This window comes from Myxine glutinosa, chromosome 12 (genome assembly GCF_964187855.1).
Source record: "Myxine glutinosa chromosome 12, kmMyxGlut1.1, whole genome shotgun sequence".
NCBI lineage: Eukaryota > Metazoa > Chordata > Myxini > Myxiniformes > Myxinidae > Myxine > Myxine glutinosa.
The window spans coordinates 87,069,166-87,092,320 of NC_136272.1; the positions used below are offsets into that span (position 1 = coordinate 87,069,166).

General features: G+C 46.8%; 1 protein-coding gene and 1 long non-coding RNA gene across 4 annotated transcripts; one reads left to right on the plus strand and one right to left on the minus strand.

Moving 5' to 3' along the window:
* Nucleotides 1-5,834: 5,834 nt before the first annotated feature.
* LOC144888363 (uncharacterized) lies at nt 5,835-9,524 on the minus strand. The gene is made up of 2 exons (XR_013620955.1): nt 8,979-9,524; nt 5,835-8,918 (listed from the first exon to the last, which is right to left on the minus strand). It is a non-coding gene; the product is annotated as an uncharacterized LOC144888363 (long non-coding RNA).
* A 6,911-nt stretch (nt 9,525-16,435) lies between these two features.
* Nucleotides 16,436-22,784, plus strand: LOC137437578 (uncharacterized). Of its 3 annotated transcripts, none has more exons than XM_068132021.2 (2): nt 16,436-17,190; nt 18,243-22,784. In XM_068132021.2, the coding sequence occupies exon 2, from the start codon at nt 19,987-19,989 to the stop codon at nt 20,947-20,949; it is 963 nt and encodes a 320-aa protein (XP_067988122.2). In that variant the 5' UTR covers nt 16,436-17,190; nt 18,243-19,986; the 3' UTR covers nt 20,950-22,784. The 3 variants fall into 3 exon arrangements, with proteins under 3 accessions (XP_067988122.2, XP_078622196.1, XP_067988123.2); XM_078766070.1 differs by having other exon boundaries at nt 16,436-17,158; XM_068132022.2 differs by having other exon boundaries at nt 16,439-17,190; nt 18,312-22,784.
* Nucleotides 22,785-23,155: the final 371 nt, after the last annotated feature.

Consider the following 23,155-nt stretch of genomic DNA (forward strand, 5'->3'; position numbering starts at 1 on the left):
CTCTGTAACACTTACCACACCGCGCTTCCAGGTGCTCCCTCGCACACGCGCTACGACCGACTCACTCTCGCCAGCACCCTCACTCCTTGGCACGCACTTTTTCCTCACACACCCCAGAGTCTGACTTTCTCGCACACCTCCTTTTTCGCACACCAGACCTGTCGCACACTTCACCAACGGCCTCTCACGAACACCCGGGTCCATCTCGACCCCCAAGCTCATTAAATCACCTGGCGCATCATACGCACGACCATATTGGTCACCACTTACACCGGGTCCTCTTCCTCTTCGCTTTTCCTCCATCACCTGCGAATCCCTCATCCGGTTAATGAGCACATCATCACGATCCAAACACAGACTTTGGACCAATTCTTTTATCTCCTCTTTTATCTCTTTCTTATCCCCTCTCCGTCGCTTCTTAATTTCGCTTACCCCTTCTTCCACTTCTTCTAATTTCTGCTTTACCTCTTTTATTTCCCGGTACGTCTCCTCAAGCTCGTCCTCCAAGGCTACCTTGACCGTTTCCATGTGTGTCCTCACCTGCCGGTCCTTCGTCTCCATTACCTATATCACCTCGTCCAACCTCGTTGTCAGTCCCTCACGTACCATCTGACATTCCCTCTTCGTCGCTACCAAGTCATTTTTTAGGTCATTTTGTGTTGCTTTTAACCCTCCTATTACCGCTGTGTTCTTCTTTACCTGGTCCGTTAGTTCTTTTTGTCCCTCTGTCAGTTGTTCTACTTCCTGCGTCAGGTCCTCTATGCCCCCTTGTAACTTTACAGTCCCCTTTCTCACCTCCTTCTCCATGCGCTCCTTACAGTGCCTCACCTCCTCGCGCACTCCTCCGACCTCCTCACTCACACCTCTTCTGATCTCCTCTCCCATCACTTGCATCTCCTGCCCAGATGCCACCCTCATCTGCTCCATTTCCTCCCTGTGAGCATCCAGTTTGGTTTCTACCCCCATTCTGACCCCCTCTATCTGCTGCCCCATTTGTTTAACTTCCCTTTCCGCTTGGTCCCTCATGTCCCTCAATTTGCCTTCCATCCTGTTTTCTAACCCCTCTAACCCCTTTTTCATCCCTTCCATTTGATTCTCTTGAGCGGCCATTCTGTTTTCTACCCCCATTAACCCATTTTTCACCTCTTTTATCCCGTTGTCTAACCCCTCAAATTTGTCGTCTAACTTCCCAAATTTCTTGTCTAATCCCTTAAAATTATTGTCTAACCCCTCACCGGTACCCCTCGCTTCGTCCCTCATTACCCCCATTTGGTTTCCCATTACCCCCATTTTTGCTTCTAGCCTCTCCATAAGGGCCCCCATTTGCAACATAAAAAGGTTCGAATCCACCTGCGGCGCTACCATGGTCGCGGGCGTGGTCGCCGTGGCCATCTGCGAGGCGCCATTTTGCGCGCCCGCAACCTCGTGCGTGACGACGCTATTTTGCGAATCTGCTACCCTCACTGCTTCGCTCTCCTCTTGTCCCTCAATTTGGTCCTGGATCGACCCTGCCTCACTCTCTTCTACCGGAACCCAGCCGTCTTGGTCTGCCATAGCGCGACTTTCAAAATTCGGGTTTTTATTTTTTTTGTAAAACACAATTAAATTTCGCTGTTATAATTTCGAGCGCGTGAAACGCGCTCCGGATCGAATCCCACTTCCCGACACCAAAATGTTACCCTAATGGTACAATTGGTGTTCCAAAATTTGGGCCTAACTGAATTTAGTCCCAGGTCCGAATCCAACTCCTCGACACCAAATGTTACAGACGCAGTTTTGGATGTTGGTTTACCGAGCGGTTTGGTATGACCGCGTCTGCACAGTTTACCCGATTATACTCGAACGTTGGCCGAGTCGCGCTACGCTAGATCAATGAAGGAAAGGACACAACGGCTGGGTTAGATGACACGACACCAGGGGTACAGTTCTCAAGACCTCCGGAGGAGGTTATAATATGGGATATGCGGAACGTTTAGATTACAAGGACAAGAGGGACAGCATAGGAAGGTGGGCACTTAATCACGGTCTTATAGTAGCCCCGACAGACCACAGATAAACAGGACAAAACTGACTCACACAGGGATTGATGGCAAGGAAGGGCAGGTAGTCGAGGCTCAAGGTGCACCTTGGCTCAGGGGCAGAATCGACCCGGTCCGGTCCAGAGATGCGGGAGGTCTCTCAGCGCTCGGAGGTGGCGACTTCTCTTTCCAAGCTGGGGGCGCATCTGACGTCACGTCCGGTAAGTGGCTGCGTATATCCAGCGGGGAGTGACACGCCCTCGGCTCGTTAGCTCCGCCCCAGATGGAATCGGCCCGTTGCTTCTTATTGGGTGCGGGGGGTTACCGGGCTCCGCCCTTGACGAGGGGCCGACAGTCAGCCCCTTCGTGGTAACCCCGTCGGCGCACATGGGCAATGGCGGCTAACCAAGCCGGAGTGAGGACGCACACTCCCCGCGTGCTGTTGTTGTAGTTGTTGTTGTTGTTGTTGTTTCATGAGGAAGATGGGAGGAGGTATGGGGAGGTCCTAAACTCACTACTGGTGCCATACAATCACATTCTGGTGCAACGAAGAGTCAGAATTAATGGAAACGAGTCCTTAACTGACATAGACTAAGAATAACTAGCAAGGTGTCCTATAGTTGTCTACGTGAGATGCGGTGAACCTGGGCACGACATTTAATGGGGGAAAAAGGGGAAGGTCGGTTCTACAGAGTGTTGTTTACAGACAATGGGACTAGGGAATGGGGGATTGGGGATAGTTGGGGAGTATTGGGGAAATAGGGGAATATTTACAAGCGGATATGGAGGCCAAATCCCATATCCGCAACAATATGATAACGCCTCAGCAATGAGTGGGAGATACAATGGTCTTCAAGCTAAAGTGGCAGCTGAAAATCATCATGCAGTTTGGATACCCTGTGCTGGACATTCACTGAACCTCGTTGGACAAGTAGCAGCTGAATGTTCTCAAGCAGCTGTGGCATTTTTTGACTTCCTCGAGGCAATTTATGTGTTCTTCACAGCTTCCACACATCGTTATGAAATTCTTACAGACTCACTGAAGACTGTGGAATCTGGTCCTGTATCTGTGCCAAAGAGGGTTTCTACAACACGATGGTCCTGTCGATCCGAAGCAGTAAAAGCACTCGTCCAAGGATATCACCCAATCCTTGAAGCACTTGCCAAAATAGCAAAAGATGAAAATGAGATGTCCAAAGCACGTTCTGAGGCAAATGGTCTCCATGACAGGATGTGCAAACTGGAGACTGGCATCTATGCTGTTTTTTGGCGTGACATTCTTGACAGAATTAACACCACAAGTCACATGTTGCAAGACCCAAAACTTGATCTGAACACAGCAGTAGCAATGTTGAAGTCCTTGAAATGTTTTGTACGTGAAAAACGAGAGTGCTTTCATGTTTATGAGCAGAAAGGAAAGCAGATGTCTGGAACTGATGATTATGTGCAGCTGCAGTACACAATCGTCAACGAAATGTGGGCCTCAATCCATTGTGTTATGGATGATCAGAAGAAGCTGCACTCTCACTGTCTGAAAAATTTAGAGTTCAAAATTTTCTTCCAGTAATTGATCAGTTTCTGAGTTCATTGGAGCAACGATTGGAAGCCTATGAGAACACCTGCTCTCTTTTCGGTTTCTTGCGTAAACTGGAATCACTGGACTGCGATGAAATCGAAGCAGCTGCAGCAAAATTGGTTGCTGAGTACAAGGATGATCTAGATCAAACACTTGGTGTTGAACTTGTGCAGTTTGCAGCCTTCCTCACTCATTTACTGGAATACGAAGATGATAAGATAGGGAGAGAACATTTCCTTTACAAACTGTTGATGGACAAGAAAGCTGCGGATACATTTCCAAATGTCGAGATAATGCTACGGATGTACTTGGTGCTCATGGTCACAAACTGTTCTGAAGAACGTTCATTCAGTAAAATGAAGTTCATCAAGAACAGACTCTGTACTACAATGTGTCATGATAGGCTCAGTCATCTGGCCTTGATGAGTAGTGAATGTGACATTCTCAGAGAGATTGACTTCGACAAATTGAACCAAGACTTTGCAAGGGTCAAGTCTCGTAAAGTGCCTGGTCTGTAAATATAGGTATTAGGTACTTTACTAGATTCTTAGGATTGATCATGATTGACCTGCTTGCTTATTAGTCCCCTACTGGTGTACACCGGAGGGGACTATAGGTTTGCACTCCGTCCCTCCGACTGTCAGTCTGTCCGTCCATCTGTCTGTCCGTCCGTCACGCAAAGAACAGTTTTCCGGACTTTTTTTCTAAACTCTTAATGCTAATAATTTCAAACTTGGTACATGGTTTCGTCATGATCAGTTACAGATCAAGTTCGAACTTCACGACGTTTGGATCATTTTTCACAAAGTTATGGCACTTTTAACTTTGGGAATTTCCCCAACAGTTTTCCGGACGATAATTTGGAGTGCGGTAAGTCATAATACTGTAGAACGGTAGATCAGGATTTGAGAACATGGCCGATAGAGGGGGAGAAAGACTGGAAGATCAGGATTTGAGAACATGGCCGATAGAGGGGGAGAAAGACCGGTAAATCAGGATTTGAGAACATGGCCGATAGAGGGGGAGAAAGATTGGTAGATCAGGATTTGAGAATGTGTGAGATAGAGGGGGAGAAAGAATGGTAGATCAGGATTTCAGAACATGACAGATAGAGGGGGAGAAAGAACGGTAGATCAGGATTTGAGAAGATGGCAGATACAGGGGGAGAAAGAACTGTAGACCAGTTTTTTCGATACTATTTTGGGGGGGGGGAGGGTCAAACGCCTCATCTCCCCATAGACCCCCTCACTGAGTGCAGATTTTGATGAGGTCGATTCACCTTCGTTATGTATCAGATATGCAGCTTGTGGCCAGGGTTTCATCAACACCATGTGCGTAGTTACGGAGAAGAGAGCAAATACCTATTTTGGGGGGTCAAAGCCCCCCCCCCCCACCCAGATCCCCATAATGAGCGCGGATTTTGAATTTGTTTCAAAAGCAATTAATTAGATGTATTGGCCGATGTATATTCCAGGTTTCAGCTAATTTCAATGTATAGCCCTTCGAGATATGAGCGCCCACACATTTTGGGCAGCCGGATGAATGGACGGGGGGACAGACACCAACTTGAATTCTAGGCTTTTCTAAATAAAACTTAAGAATGCGGAAACAGACGTTGCTGAAATTTGGAACGTATTACCTCGCGTACAAAGCATTTACTTCTGAAATTTGCAGCTGATTTCATCCAGTAGAAGCTGAGAAACGAACTTTCAGTGCCTTTGTTAAAGTTGCATACAGAGAAACCGTCTCATATAAAAGGAAGGGTGCTTCGCACCTCCCTAGTTAAAGAAAATATATTGTTACGGTTTTTAGAACCTTCACTTTGTATAATAATAATTCTTGTAAATATCCCCCTTTGTAAAGGTTGCACCCTAGTTAGGCCATGTACAACACGTAGGACACCATAGGATCTTCTTTAGTTATTTCATTAGTCTATGTTTCAGTTAAGGATCTGTTTCCAATAGTTTGACTCTGCGTTGTATTAATCAAATAACTTAGGCCCCTTCAATTATCCCCAATCTCTCTCTCTCTCCAAAGTGCCAGTAGCCGTATTGCAGAATTCGCTGCCTTGGAGCTAAAGCTCGCCCCAAGCCGCCATTGCCAGCAGTGTCGCTCCCTTTTGGTTTGTTCCTGCCCGCCGCCATTACGCACGCGGTCAGAGTGGGAGAAAAAGGGAGGAGCGGCCAGGAACACATGTGAAGAAGCAGCTCTTCGTTTGGAAAAGAAGTCCACAAATAGCCTGAAATGACGCAGCTTTTATTAAAACCAACTTATACAGATCCGGAAGAAGTCAGACATCTACAGCAAGAACCAGCTTCATGCCACGTCTAGCCTTCCTGGAAACGCATTGATTCTCATTCACTTATATAGGAATACGATTATCAGAAAATCTCCGAGAGAACAAAGCGACTGGCGAGAGTCCCTCACCGTTATCCTAGCCCCCACCGCCATCCGCTCTGTCATTCGGGGGAGTCAGCCCTTCCTTATCATTCGGACCAGATGTTTCTCTGGGCTCCGAGAAAACAGAAATGTAACTCACAGAGAGAAGAGTGCATGCTTGGCCAGATAAGACCATAAAATATATGGGTTTGTTCACATGAGTAATTCAAAGCATGTTTATACAGAGTCAAGCGTCGCTGTGATTAATACAAAATATATATGGTTTTAACGATAGGTTTATGTCTGCAATCTAATCATTCTACTAGCGTTACACAAAATCACGCGCATGTGAGCGTGATTTTACGACCGGCCTTATCTAGCCTCGAAAAAAGCACACGTATACAATTGTCCAGCACGACCGAAGCGAGCCTTTCCTCATCCAAAACTAAAACGAAGCAAAAACCCTTTATTAACTTTATGAAAATAGCATTTTTAAACAACATTTAAATCATAACACATTAGCAACCAACGTCTATAACTGAACTTTAGGCAATAACAAATCTACAACTTGACATTCCTTCCTCTTGTCTCGTCGAGACAAAGTATCTTAAGAGACAACGTGCCACATCGGGCTTTATTGAAAAATAATTGTGTAATGCGGGTATCTCCCAAGGGCATATCGTGCGCCCAAAGCGCCTCGCCCGTGCATTTGGCGAACGTGTCGTGTGGTGCGTGCTCGGAGCCTGAGGGCTCAGAACATGAAAGTCCATTAACGTTTCGGATCCACAACGAAGGTGTCTGGTCCAGATGAGGTTCTGCTCCGCCAGAGGGCCACCACCTCCCCTGCGGAACTTGCTCCCCCCACCCTTTGCAGACTCAGTCCTTGCAGATCTTCGAAGTTAATCAACGATCATGCCCATGAGGTCCCTCACGTGCTGCTGTTCTGGGGAATACATAATATTGTCAGTATCTTGTGTCTCAATTTCCTGGTCAGGGTACAGAGCGTAAAAATCCGATTCACTTGAAGCATTTGAACTTAATACATATGAAGCAAAGAGAGGAACTTCCTTTATGTCAAAGTCTCCCTTGGGCGCCTGGTCGGCTTGCGGGTCTAGGATATCCACGTCGGGTCCCTCGACCGCCAGACCCAGTGTCGCAATCAGATCCATAGTTGGGTTGAAAGGGGGCGTGCAGCTGTCAGCTTGTAATACATAAGCAGCGTTAGCCAGTACACGCAAGGGGTTTATAGCACAAGTATCACAGTCATCACATACACCGTTACAGGCAGCAGCCAGTTCCCACATGGGATCCACACAAGTATCACAGTCGTCACAAAATTCAATACAATTTTCTGGAGCATTGGTCGCAACTGCCTTGTTGAAGGACCCGTTCAGGTCGACGGCCTCTGTGGTCAGAGCCATAGTCGTTGTCGGCGGCTTCTTCACTTTCCATCCTGTAAAATACTTTCTCATACAGAGGAGGACTAGAGATTTCATTAGTGCCCCCCAAATTACTACCCCGATTATCACAGCCAGTGCGGTCAATAACCACTTCACTATGGTGCCCGTCCATCCCCGGAACCAGTCAGTGAGCCAGCTAAATGTATAAGAATTTTCGCGCGCGATCCGATCGATCGTCAGGGCGTGGCTAGTTTCCCTTAGTCTCACTATTGCGGCTGACACTCCTTCAGATGGATCGGGTATGTAAGTGCAACATTTTCCCTCTATAATTCCGCATACCCCTCCTTTCTCTGCCAAGAGCATGTCCAAAGCCACCCGATTCTGCATCACCATTGTACGCATGTGAATCACCGTATCCAATAGTATGTCATGAGCCGTAGCGGTGTCGTTTGCCACCTTTTCTAGGGCCAAAGCCAATTTATCTATCCGGAAACTATCCATGACTGTGCCCGCTCCTGGGAAGAAGAAACCAAACACCTTTTCCCATAGGCTCCCGTGTAGTTTAGTGGTTCCATCTTCGTTCATGACTGACCTCTTATAACGCCTGTCCAAGGACTTTGGGTCTAGCTCATCCAGTATCTCAACGTCAGGAAGGACTGAACCCAGATAACATGTGCCCCCCCAATTATTTGGTAAATAGGGGTAAGCCTTGTCGCCGCATATAAACATTGTCCCATGGGGTGGGACCAGGTGGGTGGATAAGCACTGGAGTCCCTTTACCACCCCATTAATCCTACTAACCCCCCTAGAGAATGTTATAGCCGTTATGTTGTGGTTGTGTTTATCTTGCAGTACTATTCGTAATGTAATCCCCGAGCTCCCTTGTCCCAGCTTCCCGGGGAGAGTGTAGGCGCATTCTGATTCTCCCATACGCAAGTGGCCGGAACCCTGGAGGCAGACCCTCCCTTTCTGTGGTTGCTGTGGTGTAGTGTCTGGTGCTTGTATGGCCAACTTACAGTGCGTGGCGTGGATCCACGAGGTCTTGCCCTCGCAAAAGACTGCCGTTGGTGTAGTCAGCAACACCTGGACTGGTCCCTTCCACCTTGGTTCCAAGGCGTTCTTGCAGGTGAAGTGCTCCACGAACACCTGGTCTTTTTCCTCTGGTGGAACACCTGGTCCACAAGTCTCCTGGGAACGCCTGGTCTACAGGTCTCCAATTCATAGATTCAATTCATAGTTTCATAGAACACCTTTTCTCCAATTTCCTAATCCACTTTTTTCAAGTGGATCCAATTTTATCCAATATTCAATTTTTAAATTCAGTCCCATTTAATCCAGTCCAATTCAAATTAAATTCAATCCTTCTCTCAGCATCCCATTACCTGTTTCCAACATCAATAAAATAAAATTATAAAATAATAAAAATCAATCATCTCAAATCTCAAATCAATCAAAATCATAAAAATCAATAAAATAATAAAAATAAACGAAAATTACTTCAGCTAGAGTTTCAACTAGAATTAACACAAACAAACCACCATTAACCTCCATTAACACAAACAAACCACCATTAACCTCCATTAACACAAACAAACCACCATTAACCTCCATTAACCTCCCCCTATTATTTATTTATTTTCACGAATAAACAAATAATAGAAATAACCTGGTCTACTTCCAATTTCAATTCTGGTCAGTTCTGGTGTCTGGTCACACACAATGTTTTCCTCACCCACTGTGATTCGCTCAAAATAGATTCTCACTGTTATGTCTGAAATTCGTCTCATGAAAACCCATTCAAGAGTCCGGTGTAACAGACAGCCAAACACATAGACACGCCGAAGACCCCAGGGTACCCATCAAACTAGCTTGTCCCCAGATCCACAACACAGCGAAACATGTAACTTTACTAAAACTAGAACGGGCACTCGGTAGAGCGCATACCTTCGCCGCAGCTACTTTTGTTGCCAAAATAAAAGACTACAAGATCTGTGTAGCAAAGCCGCACCTACGTTGTCATGCGGGAAGATTTGTTTCAAATTAAACCATTCTATCCCGCCAAAAGTTTGATATTGTAATCACATCCATGACCTTTTCATGACCTTGACCTTGACCTTTGACCCGATCGATTCCAAAATCTAATCAAATGGTTCCCGGATAATAACCTATCATCCCACCACTGCCACCAGAGGAAGGAATGTCAAGTAGACCACTTACAAAGCTTCACACCGAAACCCTCTGCTTTGCATATGTCATACAGACAAATACATTGGCCAGATACACACGTCAATTAACATCCCAATATACATTCATTCCTCATTCATATACGAGTGAGTCTCCCAGACTTCGCGCGAAACTCAGATCGACTCAAATCATGCCTTTCTCCAGCCACTCCCAGACAATCTTTGCTCATTCATGTTACGTCTCATTCAAGGAAAAGGATTTTTGGGACGGGTTGGACGGGGTGGGTTGAGGTGAAAAAAGGGAAGGCAGGGCGGGGTGTTGGGGTGTTGCCTAGAGCCCCGGGACTGAGCTCAGGTCTTGGGGGGGGGGGGGTGGGGGGTCCTTTTGCACGGCCCAATTCTGCGGCTGTGGAGGGGGCCCTTGTATGTTCCAGTTTTGGGGAGGGGGCCCTTGTGGGTTCCAAATTTTGGGGAGGGGGCCCTTATGGATTCCTGGGCAAGCATTTGCAACATGTCGTCCTTTACATCGGCCTTCTTATCGTCGCCCATGTCCCACTGCTCGGCCGCTTCATCTAATTGGTCGGTTAGCCTTAGTGCGATGTGTACCCCGGCCAACAACAGGTCGACCAGGGCCCCCCAATCGTCGAGGGTCTGGGCCGGGGTTGGTGCTACATTCGGCCAGCGTGCGTGTACTTTGGCCTGGTCCCACACCCGCGCTGGCAATACAGCCTCTCCCATGTGGCAGACGTCCCGCCAATCTGCGCCTGTATTTTGTATCCACAAACGCATAAGTTCCGGTACGTGACCGGGCTGTTCAGCCAGCAAGGTTCTCACCCGCTCCTGCATAGCCGCCAAATCTGGTTCTTTCAAATGGTTTTTTTAAAGGGACACATCTCGATTGTAGGCTGCGGGTTCTCCGATTCCGTGAGCCCTTCCACTGAGGGGTACAATACAATACTCCTAGCCCTTCTGGGGCCGCGAACCCGCTGTCCGCCCCACTAATTTCTTGTCCTCTAAAAGGGTTGCCCGGGCTAAGGTGAACCTGGGGGGCGGCTGGTCTAGTTTTCTGGGGGTCTAACCCCTGGGGGAACAGGGGCGGGGGTGGGAGAGGTGGCGCCTGTGGCCCGGGGACAGGGCTCAGGGCTTGGGGGGGTGGGGGTTCTTGGTCTGGCATCTGGTCCAGCGGCATCAACCGCTGATTTACTTGTTTAACTGCTTACTTAATTGTCCTCTGTCCTGTAGCTTCAATAACCATAGCTGCAATGCTTAAAATTTCAATATTTCAAAAACCATTCCTGTCCTTCTCACCCTGTGGCCACCTGGCCCATTTCCTGTGAGCTTATTTATTTTCTCTTGTCCACCAGATCCTGGCCTGTTTTATCTGGACCTCTGTTATACCTACTGCGCGTTTTCCTTTTCCTGGCCATGTTCCTATGGCCTTCTAAGTTAGCCACAGCCCTTCGTTCCCTGGCATGCAATGGCATACCCCATCTTGTCTCTGGGCTGTTCCTTCCTGGAAAGTTCTCGGCCTGGCTCAACCTTTACGGCTGTCCGACCTCACTTTTCCCCTTTCCTTTGTTAAACTATAACGTTACCCTTATCGAACGTTATCTTTACCGATATCCTGCGCAAATCCTTTTACTGGCCATGTTCTTATGGCCTTCTAAGTTAGCCACAGCCCTTCGTTCCCTGGCATGCAATGGCATACCCCATCTTGTCTCTGGGCTGTTCCTTCCTGGAAAGTTCTCGGCCTGGCTCAACCTTTACGGCTGTCCGACCTCACTTTCCCCTCCTGGTGCTAACTGTAACTTTAAGCTTACTGTTAAGTCCTTACTGGTATCCTTAATTGTTTATCCTGGCTTTAACAAAGCCACGTCATTCTGAGGCCTAAAATGAGCCTTTACTTACAATTTCTGTTCGAGTGCAGGCCGCGCGGAGACAGGGAGACTGAAGCCGCTCGAGGGAGGAAGGTACGAATTTGGAATAATAGCCCTCTGATATAAAACAACTCCCACCTTTAATCAAATCAGCGTGCCGGCGCCGGCCTCAGGCAGCCTTCCTCCTGTCCCTCGGGCTCCGTTTCCCGTCGTCCGGTGCTGACACCCCACTCCTGGTACCATCTGTGAAGAAGCAGCTCTTCGTTTGGAAAAGAAGTCCACAAATAGCCTGAAATGACGCAGCTTTTATTAAAACCAACTTATACAGATCCGGAAGAAGCCAGACATCTACAGCAAGAACCAGCTTCATGCCACGTCTAGCCTTCCTGGAAACGCATTGATTCTCATTCACTTATATAGGAATACGATTATCAGAAAATCTCCGAGAGAACAAAGCGACTGGCGAGAGTCCCTCACCGTTATCCTAGCCCCCACCGCCATCCGCTCTGTCATTCGGGGGAGTCAGCCCTTCCTTATCATTCGGACCAGATGTTTCTCTGGGCTCCGAGAAAACAGAAATGTAACTCACAGAGAGAAGAGTGCATGCTTGGCCAGATAAGACCATAAAATATATGGGTTTGTTCACATGAGTAATTCAAAGCATGTTTATACAGAGTCAAGCGTCGCTGTGATTAATACAAAATATATATGGTTTTAACGATAGGTTTATGTCTGCAATCTAATCATTCTACTAGCGTTACACAAAATCACGCGCATGTGAGCGTGATTTTACGACCGGCCTTATCTAGCCTCGAAAAAAGCACACGTATACAATTGTCCAGCACGACCGAAGCGAGCCTTTCCTCATCCAAAACTAAAACGAAGCAAAAACCCTTTATTAACTTTATGAAAATAGCATTTTTAAACAACATTTAAATCATAACACATTAGCAACCAACGTCTATAACTGAACTTTAGGCAATAACAAATATACAACTTGACACACAGGCGTGGCCCCATCAACGCGTCATGAGGGGAGGTACTGATGAACCCTCGTGACCAATCCGGGCCGAGGCGTGTTCACCGGTAGGCGGAGCAAAGCGGATGCGGCTTGATACGCGAGGCTTGTCATAAAAGCGCGAGCGCAAAGCCCTTTCACGCAGAGAGAGCAGATGCGGGCAGAGAGCAGATGCGGGGGAGATCGGCAGATGCGAGAGAACAGCGCAGAGGCGGCGAATATAAGAACATTGCGCGGAGGATCGTTTGGGATGATCGTTTTCGATACAAACTGCCGTGGTTTTGAGAGCGTTCGGCATGCTATACGTACGCGCATTCCAACCCCTCACATATGTAAGGTCCGGACGCGCGTCAAGCTGCCAGCCGTTCTTCACCGCGGACCCAGAGCCTGGACCATCCCATCGCCTGGAACCATCTGGCCTGGACCTTCCTCCCCTACCAGCTACCTTTTGTGTAAGTCTGTCTGTTTGTCCTGGGTGTGTTATATAAGAGTGTATGCCCTATGTCCTTTTATTTCCTTTCGTCTTGTATATTCCCTTCTTTCGTTTCCTCTTTGAGATAGTAATAAACCATATTTGTTCTTCCTTTACCCTTCCTTACCTTTTGATTTTTTCTCATCCGATCGCTTTTGTCCTGTCCCCAATTGAATATCGGTGGCACGATATAGGAACCGCTCAGAATCAGGTTAGTTTTATGGCTAACGGCTCGAGCCTCGGATTGCTAAACCGCTCGGCAATCTTCCATCTTGTCCGTGGCTCGAGCAGAAGTATCGTCCTGCTTTGCGGAGAGGTTGGCGAAGGTATCTGGGACTCCATTGACCAGTCACCCTGGTCAACCTCAACCCCGCAAAGGAGCGTGATATATTCTAGGACTCGGACGGCCAGTGTAACAGACGAGGGGATTAAACTCCCCTCGGTAAGGGGAGTGCCGTAACCGAGATCCGCAACAATATGTACACCTGGCACTTTGGCACGCTCACACGGGGGAGAAGGAACGGTAGATTAGGATTTGAGAACTTGAGGGCTGCACCCTCAAACTGTTCCAACCCATGACGGGCTTTATACAAGTGTATTTAAATATTTCCTGCATGACAATCACAAAACATATTACTCCATCACTCCTGGGAAAAACCCAGGCAGTGCATAAGAGCATACTCACTCCAGGCCTGAACATGGAGGTGTTAAAATAAACCTGTGCGAAGCAATCATTTTAATAACAGGCGCATGTGTAATGAATGATTGTTTTAAGGCCATTTTCCCCGCTAGAGCAGGGGTTAGCCTTGCGGGCCCCATGCCAATCATGGTTCCCTGTTTTAGGCAATGTTTTTATGGCCGGATGCCCTTCCTGACGCCAACCCTTGGTCACGCTCTTACGATGCGCAGGGATATGGTGTACCTATTCTAAATCGGGGTACACACCGTGATCATTCATCCCAGCAAGCTGGTACTCAATTTGCCGACCTCGGAAGGATGACAGGCTGAGTCAACCCCCCCCCCCCCCCCCCCCCGGTGTTAATTCAGTGATCGACGGGGATTCAAACCCAGGATCCTAGGATCCCAAGCCGGTACCCTAACCGCTAAGCCAACACCAGGCTAACAGGCGCATGTGTAAACACTATAATAATGAAATTGTGTTGTTGCCAACAAATCACTATATACAAGGTGAACATACGATCTTCACAATACATTTTACTCCATCACTTCCAGGAAAAAAAAACCAGGCAGTGTATCAGCACACGGCCCGATCGAGGCCTCAAAGCCAATTATCTGGTTTTATCTAGGGTCATTTTTTTCATCCAAACATAGACCTCGACCTCCCTCTGGATGAAAGAGGAGGCCATGCAAAGTTTGGTTGCACTGGTTCCTGCAGGGTCCGAATGCATAAACGACCAAACCTTTTTCTTTATACAGTACTGGCATGAATCTGCGCACTCCGCATGCCTCACCACATGTCGTTTCAGAGGGGTAGGCATGTTTGACCATTTCGGTGTCTTTTGGGTCTTCATGGTGTTTTGGGTCTTCAGGGCCATTTGGGTCTTCAGGGTCTTTTGTATCCTCTGGGCCTTTATGGGTATTTTGGGTCTTTGAGGTGTTTGGGTCTTCAGAGGCTTTTGGGTCTTAAGGGTCTTCGATGTCTTTTGGTTCTTCAGGGTCTTTTGCATCACGCTATTAGAGGACTAGTGGAGTTTTTGTTGTGTCGGCAGCATTTTGAAAGAGGTTCTGGCTGTGGTGCTCTTTGGGGGAGCTGGAGGTCGCGTTATGCTCGCCCAGGCAGTGGAAGGTCTTTTAACAGAAGAATGAAAATAAAATTTTGGGTCTTTGAGGATCCTAGGATCCCAAGCCGGTACCCTAACCGCTAAGCCAACACCAGGCTAACAGGCGCATGTGTAAACACTCGCGGGAGATCTCGCGAGATCTCGGAGACGGTGGGAGGGATTTTCGAAGCTCCACACGGTCTCCACGTTTTTCGAAGTTAAGTCTGTTCACAATTGTATTTTGTCGAAACTGTATTTATCTTTCGGTGTGTGAAGTTATTGTGTGCAACTTTGGTTGTTTCTCGGTGTTTATCTTTCATAAATTGATCGTCTGTTTGCCGTGTCGTGTCTTGAGGCCTTGTACAGTGTGCACTGTACAACCTTGAGGCTTTGTTTTTCTCTCAGCGGTCCGTCGTTTGTGATCCAATAACTTTCGTTCTCTGTATTCCCAGGCTTTTCACCCATAGCCTACTTCCTTGTGTAAATCTCAACTCAAAAAAAAACAAAAAAAAAAAACATTTCCTTCTCTGTTCTCATTCGTTTCTTCTTTCTTATTCGTTCGTTCGTTCTTCGACCACGTGTTTCTTCCCCATTTCCCCAGATAGTTTTCACTCATTAACCTTCAATGTTTACACTTTCCCCTCAAGTTATGTCCACCTTGTTTGAAATTCCAACTTCTTTCCATGGAAGTCCTGGCAGTGTCCATATGTTTTATACCTCTCCCACCGCCCCCTTCCCATGCCCCCTTCCCATGCCCCCCCCCCAAAGCCCTCGCCCCCCCCCAAAGCCCTCGCCCTCTCTCAGATCTCTCGATGTCTCCATGTCTCTCGGTCCCTGCTCTCAAATGTTGTGTTTTGTGTCCTTCCCCCTCTCTCCCCATCTTGTCTACCGCTCCCGATGTTATATGTTTTATGTGTCGGTTTGTCTTTCTGTGTGATTCATGTTCGCTCTTTCACGAGCCTCGATCTTGTATACAAAAAAAAAAAAAAAAAAAAAAAAAATAATGATAATAATAATAATAATAATAATAATAATAAAAAAAAAGGAGTTATTCTGGTTCGACAGCCGACCCGGCATTCCACCTGAGATACACCTTAACGGCCACAGCTGCCCATCGTTACCAAGCAACCAGTCCCACGAGCATATCTTCATTATTGAGCAATAAGTAAGCAATAAACCCCCATGAGCATAACAATTTGCGTACTGTGTATCGGTGAGTGTGGGTATGAAATTGCGTCAGCATTCAGATGATAACTTAGCTCGGTCACATCTGACTGCTTAAATGGCGCGACCGACACACGGGGAACATATTGACCGCCGAGTACGCCAATTAGGACCTCCAGAGAAATAGGCCGTACCATGAGCTCTCTACCCAAGGGCCAGGTCCTAAGACCTCCTGTGTTGTTACGTCAGCATAAAATGTTCGCTCCATTCTTTTCTCCCCAGAAGCGATCATGGCTTTCACCGTTTTGTTGTGTTGTAATAGTATTTGGAATTATTTTGACAGAAATACGTTTTCTCAAAGATCTCTACATTTTCTGGTTTCTTAACACTCCTATTCTTGTGTTGATGAGAGTTTGGACAGTACAAGTAGGCCATGTCGTAGTAGTTTCCGATAGTCATCGACATTCATTTACACTTCCAGGCTTTTTCCATTCCTACCCTTTGCTAGCCTTCTCCCTTTGGTACTTGGATGGCCATGGATGTGTGGAATCCCAAAAATGCGATACCATTGTAGTTGAGGAAAGGAAGGAAATGACGTTTCGATCGTCGGGCGGTGTGGTTTCCGTACTTACTAACCGCGTTTATTCCATGATTCCCTCTGTTCCTGTGCGCGTCGGTTGCGTTTTAAAATAACATTCATCTGAGGACGTCGTTGGACATAAAGAATAAATAGTTTGATATTTGCAAGGTTTCTGCACACACACCACTTTTGTGCATTCGTTTACGCTCAAACATCAGGGGCAGAAGCAGTGACGGGCGGTTAGTGTGACTGCGAAATGCTGTGGAATAACCATACTTAGTCTTAAGATCCCTCCACAAGATGATAACAAACTACCTCAAGATCGTGTGTCGGACACCACCCTTCCCTCTCTGCCTGCGGTCCACGGACGTGTCTTGGTGTAGGACTTCTGGCGTGACCCGAAGTCTACGCTGCTTGAGTTGTGGACCCAGAGCGACCCGTGTGAGCGCTTCCACTCCTGCGTTGGTGCGGACCAGCTTCCCGCCAAATTGGAGCCACGTGCGTAGGATCGTGAACGTCAACGTCATTCGGGACACGCTGTTATTCGAGCACGACAAACGTGCCGGCTTCTTCCTCCTCGGGTTCTTCGCCGCGAGCCAGTTCGTCTTCTGGACGTACCTGGGTCACTTTGCGTTCACCTGTCTCAAGGACAATGCAGACATGTCGGACGCAGAATGGAAGGCTCGCTTTCTGACGGGGAAGGGGAAACGGTACGGATTCACGGCTTTCTGCCTATGCATCGGTACGTACGTGGAACGTGTGGCCTCAATCATTTGAATTGCCATGTACTGATGGTAGTCCGACATGATGGTGCAGAGGTAGCGTACTTGCTTTCGAACTGTCGACTACAAAACGCCGTCCCTCGGATGGACGTTAAGCCGGTTGTCCCGTGTGCTAGCATCAGTTGGTGGACGTTAACAATCCCACGGTGGCTTTGACTAAGTGTAATAATAATAATAATAATGCATTTATATTATATAGCGCTTTTCAGGAAGCCCAAAGACGCTTTGACAGAGTGCAAAACATAATGCATAGCAAAACATAAAAACAATTGCAAAAAAGAAGAATCAATAGGGAAATATTCAAAGCACAAAGGAGGGAGAAGGAGAGGAGATAGTCAGGGGTTAGATGCTGTGGGTTAAATGTTGAATGCAGTGTTGAACAGGTGGGTCTTGAGTGATGTGTTGAATGTGGTGAGTGAGGAGGAGTCTCTGATGGTGTGAGGTAGCGAGTTCCAGAGGGTGGGAGCAGCGATGGAGAAGGCCCTATCCCCCCAGGATCTAAATTTGGTCCGGATGGGGGGGGGGGGGGGTCAGGAGGTTGGTACCAGCAGAGCGGAGGTTGCGGGTGGGAGTGTGTCTGGAGAGGAGGTCAGTCAGGTAGGATGGGGCCAGGTTATGGAGGGCTTTGTAGGTCAAGAGGTGGATTTTGTACTGGATTCTCTGGGAGATGGGGAGCCAGTGAAGCTTGTAAAGGACGGGGGTGATGTGGTCACGGGTCCGGGAATGGGTGAGTAGACGGGCAGCGGAGTTCTGAAGATCTTGTACCAATGTAGGCGGTGAGTTATCTCCGGCATCTTGTACCAATTACAAATTTCCGTCCAAATCGTCTTCCGTGCAACGTCAGGCCCAGCCAACCGGTTCGTGAAAGACTTAGCCCCAAAACTAGACCCACGAAAAGGTGCGAATGATTGAAGAGGTACTAGAGGGTGTGTGATGGCATTGTGGAATATACACTGATGTGTTTTCGAGCGAAATGTTTGAGTAGATTGGTGGAACGCGTTTCTTCTTACAGGTACAGTGATTTTTATTGGTGCCATGGTGTTTTCCCTGCGTTCTGTCCATCGCCTTGTGCTGCGGACAGGTGGAGAGCAGCTCACCTTTTACACATATCTACCTTTCGGTGTCTCGCACAGCTTCACGGTTCCACTGCGCGACGTTTCCTGCAAGGTCAACGCAGCCGATATGCCAGCCATGTTGCCCGTAAAGGTGAAGAATCGCCCATTCTTCTTCCGTCAGGACAAAAAAGGAACGATTTCTAACCAGCAGCTCTTCAACTTCACCGTGGGGGCTTACCGTACTCTGTAGATCATTGTAGTGCCAATCCTCACATATACTCATCGTAGTTTTTTTTCATGGAGGACGTCAGTGGTGGGAGGGAAAAGGATAGGAAAATGAATGTCTCAGCTGGAAAACCTACATTTTGAAATCTTAATTTTCTGCAACAGAATTAAGACAATTGGCACATTGTTTCCTTCTGCTGCATCTGATGACTTTCCATGTGCAAGACCTGCCTCCTCAACCTTATTTGTTTTGATGCTGTTATTAAATACGGGTCTACGCACCACGATGCTCAGCTGTTGTTTACATCCTGGTCGATGAGTGATGGTCTCATTCCAATGTTTGGTTCACCACATTTGGGTTTTCAAAAAATATACATGCACACCACGCATGCTCATGAAGGAGCTGGATACACAGAACGGATCAGAATGCAACGTAACAAAACGAGAGGGGGAAGGACACAACAGCCAGGGTTTAGGGATAAAATAGAGAAAGACTTCGAAGATAAACGATGTGAGGAAGAAAAGATGAACAAATTAGTGGAGGGGAGCAATGATCCTGGATTGCGGTAGTTTCTCTCGGAGGAGGTTCATGGTGGACCATGTGCGCCCTGCAGAAACCTGGGGGGACATAGCATGGAAATAGCTGATGGTGCAAGACCAGAAAGTAGACAACAGAGAGACCACGGACCTGTCTGCATTGGGAAAGCGATAGACCCATAGACTCGGCTTCATCGCGGGACATTCCCATAATCTTGAAGGCCTTGGTTTCCACTGTCAAGCTGAGCAAGATGCGAGGCAGGGGAGCCATCCCAGAGGGGAGAGCAGTACTCCGTCTAGCCGTGGATGAAAGCTTTGTATGTGGAAAGGAGTTAAGCTGTGCCAAGGAAGGACTTTAAATGACGGAGGATTCCCAGTCGGCGACTGGCTTTGGAGACCAATGTTGAAATGCGGTTTGCCGAAGGAAATCATGGCTGATATTGAGACCCAGGAGTTTCAATGACTGAACTGTAAGGTAGGCTGGGCCAAATCGGAGGTGATTTTCCTAATTCAATGTAATTTACCTAAAAGTTGTGAGTGAGTATCAGGAACAAAATCATGAAAAAATATTTTAAAAATATTGACGTTTTACGGTCAGACAGCCCGTTACCATAGCAACAGTTACAGACGACTCAAAAAATGCATAAATTGACGATTTCTCAAGCTGTGTTTGACCCCCAGAGTTGATTCTGGTACCAAAAGATGCAGAATTGAAAGCCAAGGATGAGTGGATAGCTTAACAATGTCTGTGACACAATTCAATACCACTTTTATCCAAAAAACTAATTTTTGTCTGAAATTTCAAGCATATTTATGGAAAAAAATTGAAAATTTTGCTTTTTAATCATAGGATAACCATTAATCAAATTAAATTTACTTTAAATTGTCTTTTACAACCTTGTATTGTCCAGTTTTTATAACTGTTATAACGTTTTAGGCATGGATACAAAAGCCAAGACCGTGTTGTGGCTCTTCGAAAAGTGTCCCCCCATCTTCAATCTACCAGGAAACCAGGGATTCACTGGCCCTTATCCACCAACAGGGGAACTGGTTGTTCTCCAGTACCATGGGTATCACAGACATCTGCAGGAAACCAGCCACCTTCAGTCTAGCAAAAAGGATGCAGTCAAGCTTGTAGTGAAGGACTTGCAGGACCGTCGGCAGCTGGGAGATATCTACACACCCGAAGAGCTGGAAGACATAACCAGTCTCGCTGCATTCATGTCAGTCTTCTACACTAAAGCGTGGTTGACATGTACCAGTGCTGCAGATGCACCATCTAACGACCTGTACCTGATGAAGAACCTCCTCAAGGCTGAGGCCAGTATCGCAAAGAATCCAACAAAGTGGCCTGCCAAATTTCTGTCCTTTGTGACTGTGGCCCGAGAGAAGCTACAAAACCATTTGTGGTACCTCTCAGAGAGATTGGTCTCTTTGGCACTCTTCTCGGACAGAACGTCATCTGACAAGCAGACTATGAGAAGGGCTATGCTCAGGTACCATGGGTCTGCACATAACATGATACAGGAGATGCCAGCCTCACAGCAATTGGGGAGTAAAGCCCTCAAAGACTTTGTTGGTTACGACTCTTGGAGCATGTTTGAACTCTTGGGTATTGACTCCAGTTTTGTCAAGCTCCCCGTTGCACAGTGGCCCACCGCAGACAGCTATCGTCATGGCAAGGAAGTTGTGGCCAAACTCCCAGTTGTCAATGACGCAGCAGAGCGGACACTTGGACTCGCCACAGATTTGAACACTAACAAGGCCCCCACATCTGAGGCGCAGCTCCAGGCTCTATACAGGGTTGTGAAGGGCGTCAGGGAGAAGCTGCATGGACTGGCAACATCCACTGAGGTTGTGACGAAGAAGTCATTGGCCTCCATTGATTACAATTGGGACTAGGTTTTTTATTTTGTTATCAATGTTCAATGTCAGACCTTAAATTTGAGACAAAAAAGCTTAATCAATGACAAAAGTTAAATTAAAGTACATTTAATTTGACTATAGCTCTGATTAATGATTATCCTATGATTAAAAAGCAAATTTTTCATTTTTGTTTCAAACAAATGCCTTAAATTTGAGATGAAAATGAGTTTTTGGGACAAAAGTTGTATTGAATTGTGTCACAGACATTGTTAAACTATCCAATCATCCTTGGCTTTCAATTCTGAATCTTTTGGTACCAGAATCAACTCTGGGGGTCACACACAGCCTGAGCAATCATCGATTTTAAGAATATTTTGAGTCGTCTGTAACGGTTGCTATGGTAACGGGCTGTTTTACCGTAAGACGTCAATATTTTTGAAAAAACATTTCATGGTTTTGTTTCTGTTACCCAGCCACAACGTTTAGGTAAATTACAACCTTGTAGTATGAAAAATTGAGAATCACCCCTGATTTGGCCCAGCCTACTGTAAGGGGTTGTTATGGAAGTAAATGGGAGGGTTCGTCAAATGGTCCTTTGAGAGACTGAGTCAGTGTGAGATTTGTCTGGATTGAAAGACATCTAGTTTGATCAGGTCACTATTCTATCAAGGTCTGCAGAGCAGGAAAGAGGCTGTTACCTGCCTTTCTGAAGTACGTGGGTGGAGTCATCAGCAAATAAATAGAGGATTTTCCAGAGTGAGAGAGATCATTGATGAAGATTAGGAATAGGACTGGGTTGAGAACACTGCCTTGGAGCACTCCAACCTGAACAGGGAGAGGAGATGAAAGGATTCCATTTGAGAGTCACACGTTGGCTTCGAGAGTACAGGAAGTCAGTAAGCCATGTGTGGAGTTGGCCTTTGATGCAATAGGAGGAGAGTTTGGAGAGTAAGGCATGATGCCAGACTGTATCAAAACGAGATTGTCCAGAGACGGCCCTGATCTCGTGTCTGATAATTGAGGGCCTCCATCCATTGTTGGGTGTGTAGAAGCAGCATGTCCAAGGTGGACTGACCTGGTCTTAATCCAAATTGCTGATCTGAGAGGTTGTTGGAGACGAGGAAGGATTTCATTTCAACTCCGATGATGGATTCCATGACCTTGCTGATGATTGGAAGTAAACTAATTGGTCTGTAATTGAGAGGCAGAGACTTTTTGGCAGAGAGGGGAAGTCCAAGAGCAGCAGAGCAGGTTTTTAGGACACGTGAGTTGTTGCCGTCCGGTCCAGGAGCAGAGTCAGAGTCAGAGTCGAGGGTTGAAATTTGTTCAAGTTGTTGGTGATAACAACTCACGAAGTCTTCGTGATAGACGTTGAAAAGGGTGAGGGCGATGGCTCAGCTACTCCGCATAGGACACCATAGCATCTTTAACGTTCACCAACTAATGCTGGCACATGGCACGCCAAGTTTAACGTCCATCCGAGGGACGGCACACGTATTGACGACATTTTGTAGCTGGGTCAGGATTCAATCTCACACGAGCACACCTGTAGTACGCACACCTGTAGGCTATCCTGCAAGTGACAGTTCATCTTTAAAACCCTCGAATGACCTTTTCCCACATCATAGTAAATGCAATTGTAATTGTTTGTACCTGGTCGGTCGTACGACACGTGTAACCTGCATAATGATACGAGACTCATGTCAGGTAAAAGGCTGAAGCGTTTGATTCCTGGTATATTATACATGTGTACATCATACATTATAATTACATTACAGGTGCGTGCACATTACCATACACCATGGTTCCGCGTAAAGTCTGCAAATCAAATTATTTCAATGCTGATAGTTAATAAAGACAAACTTATCGTTTGCTAATTGTATTTGTACACACGTAGGTGGGATATAGACAATTTGGACAAACAATAGCATGGCTTATGTATTCCTCACTGCGACATCTGTGTGTCAAACCTTGTCCAGAGTTATTTGCAGACAGTCAGTTGTACAGCATGAAGCAGCATTCGTTTTTGAAATCACTAAGTTGTGGACACTCGTTTATTCATTCATCCGTTAAGCAGTAACCGTGACCCCAAACTGTGCATAGGTTCCCATATAACGGGACATCAAGGAAATCCTTTTACGCGGGGTGCAGTCATTGCACAAACTGTTCACTAAATACGTACTGCAGCGCCCTGCGGACAGAGAACCAAGTTATTATTCATTTACACACAGGTTGTATATAT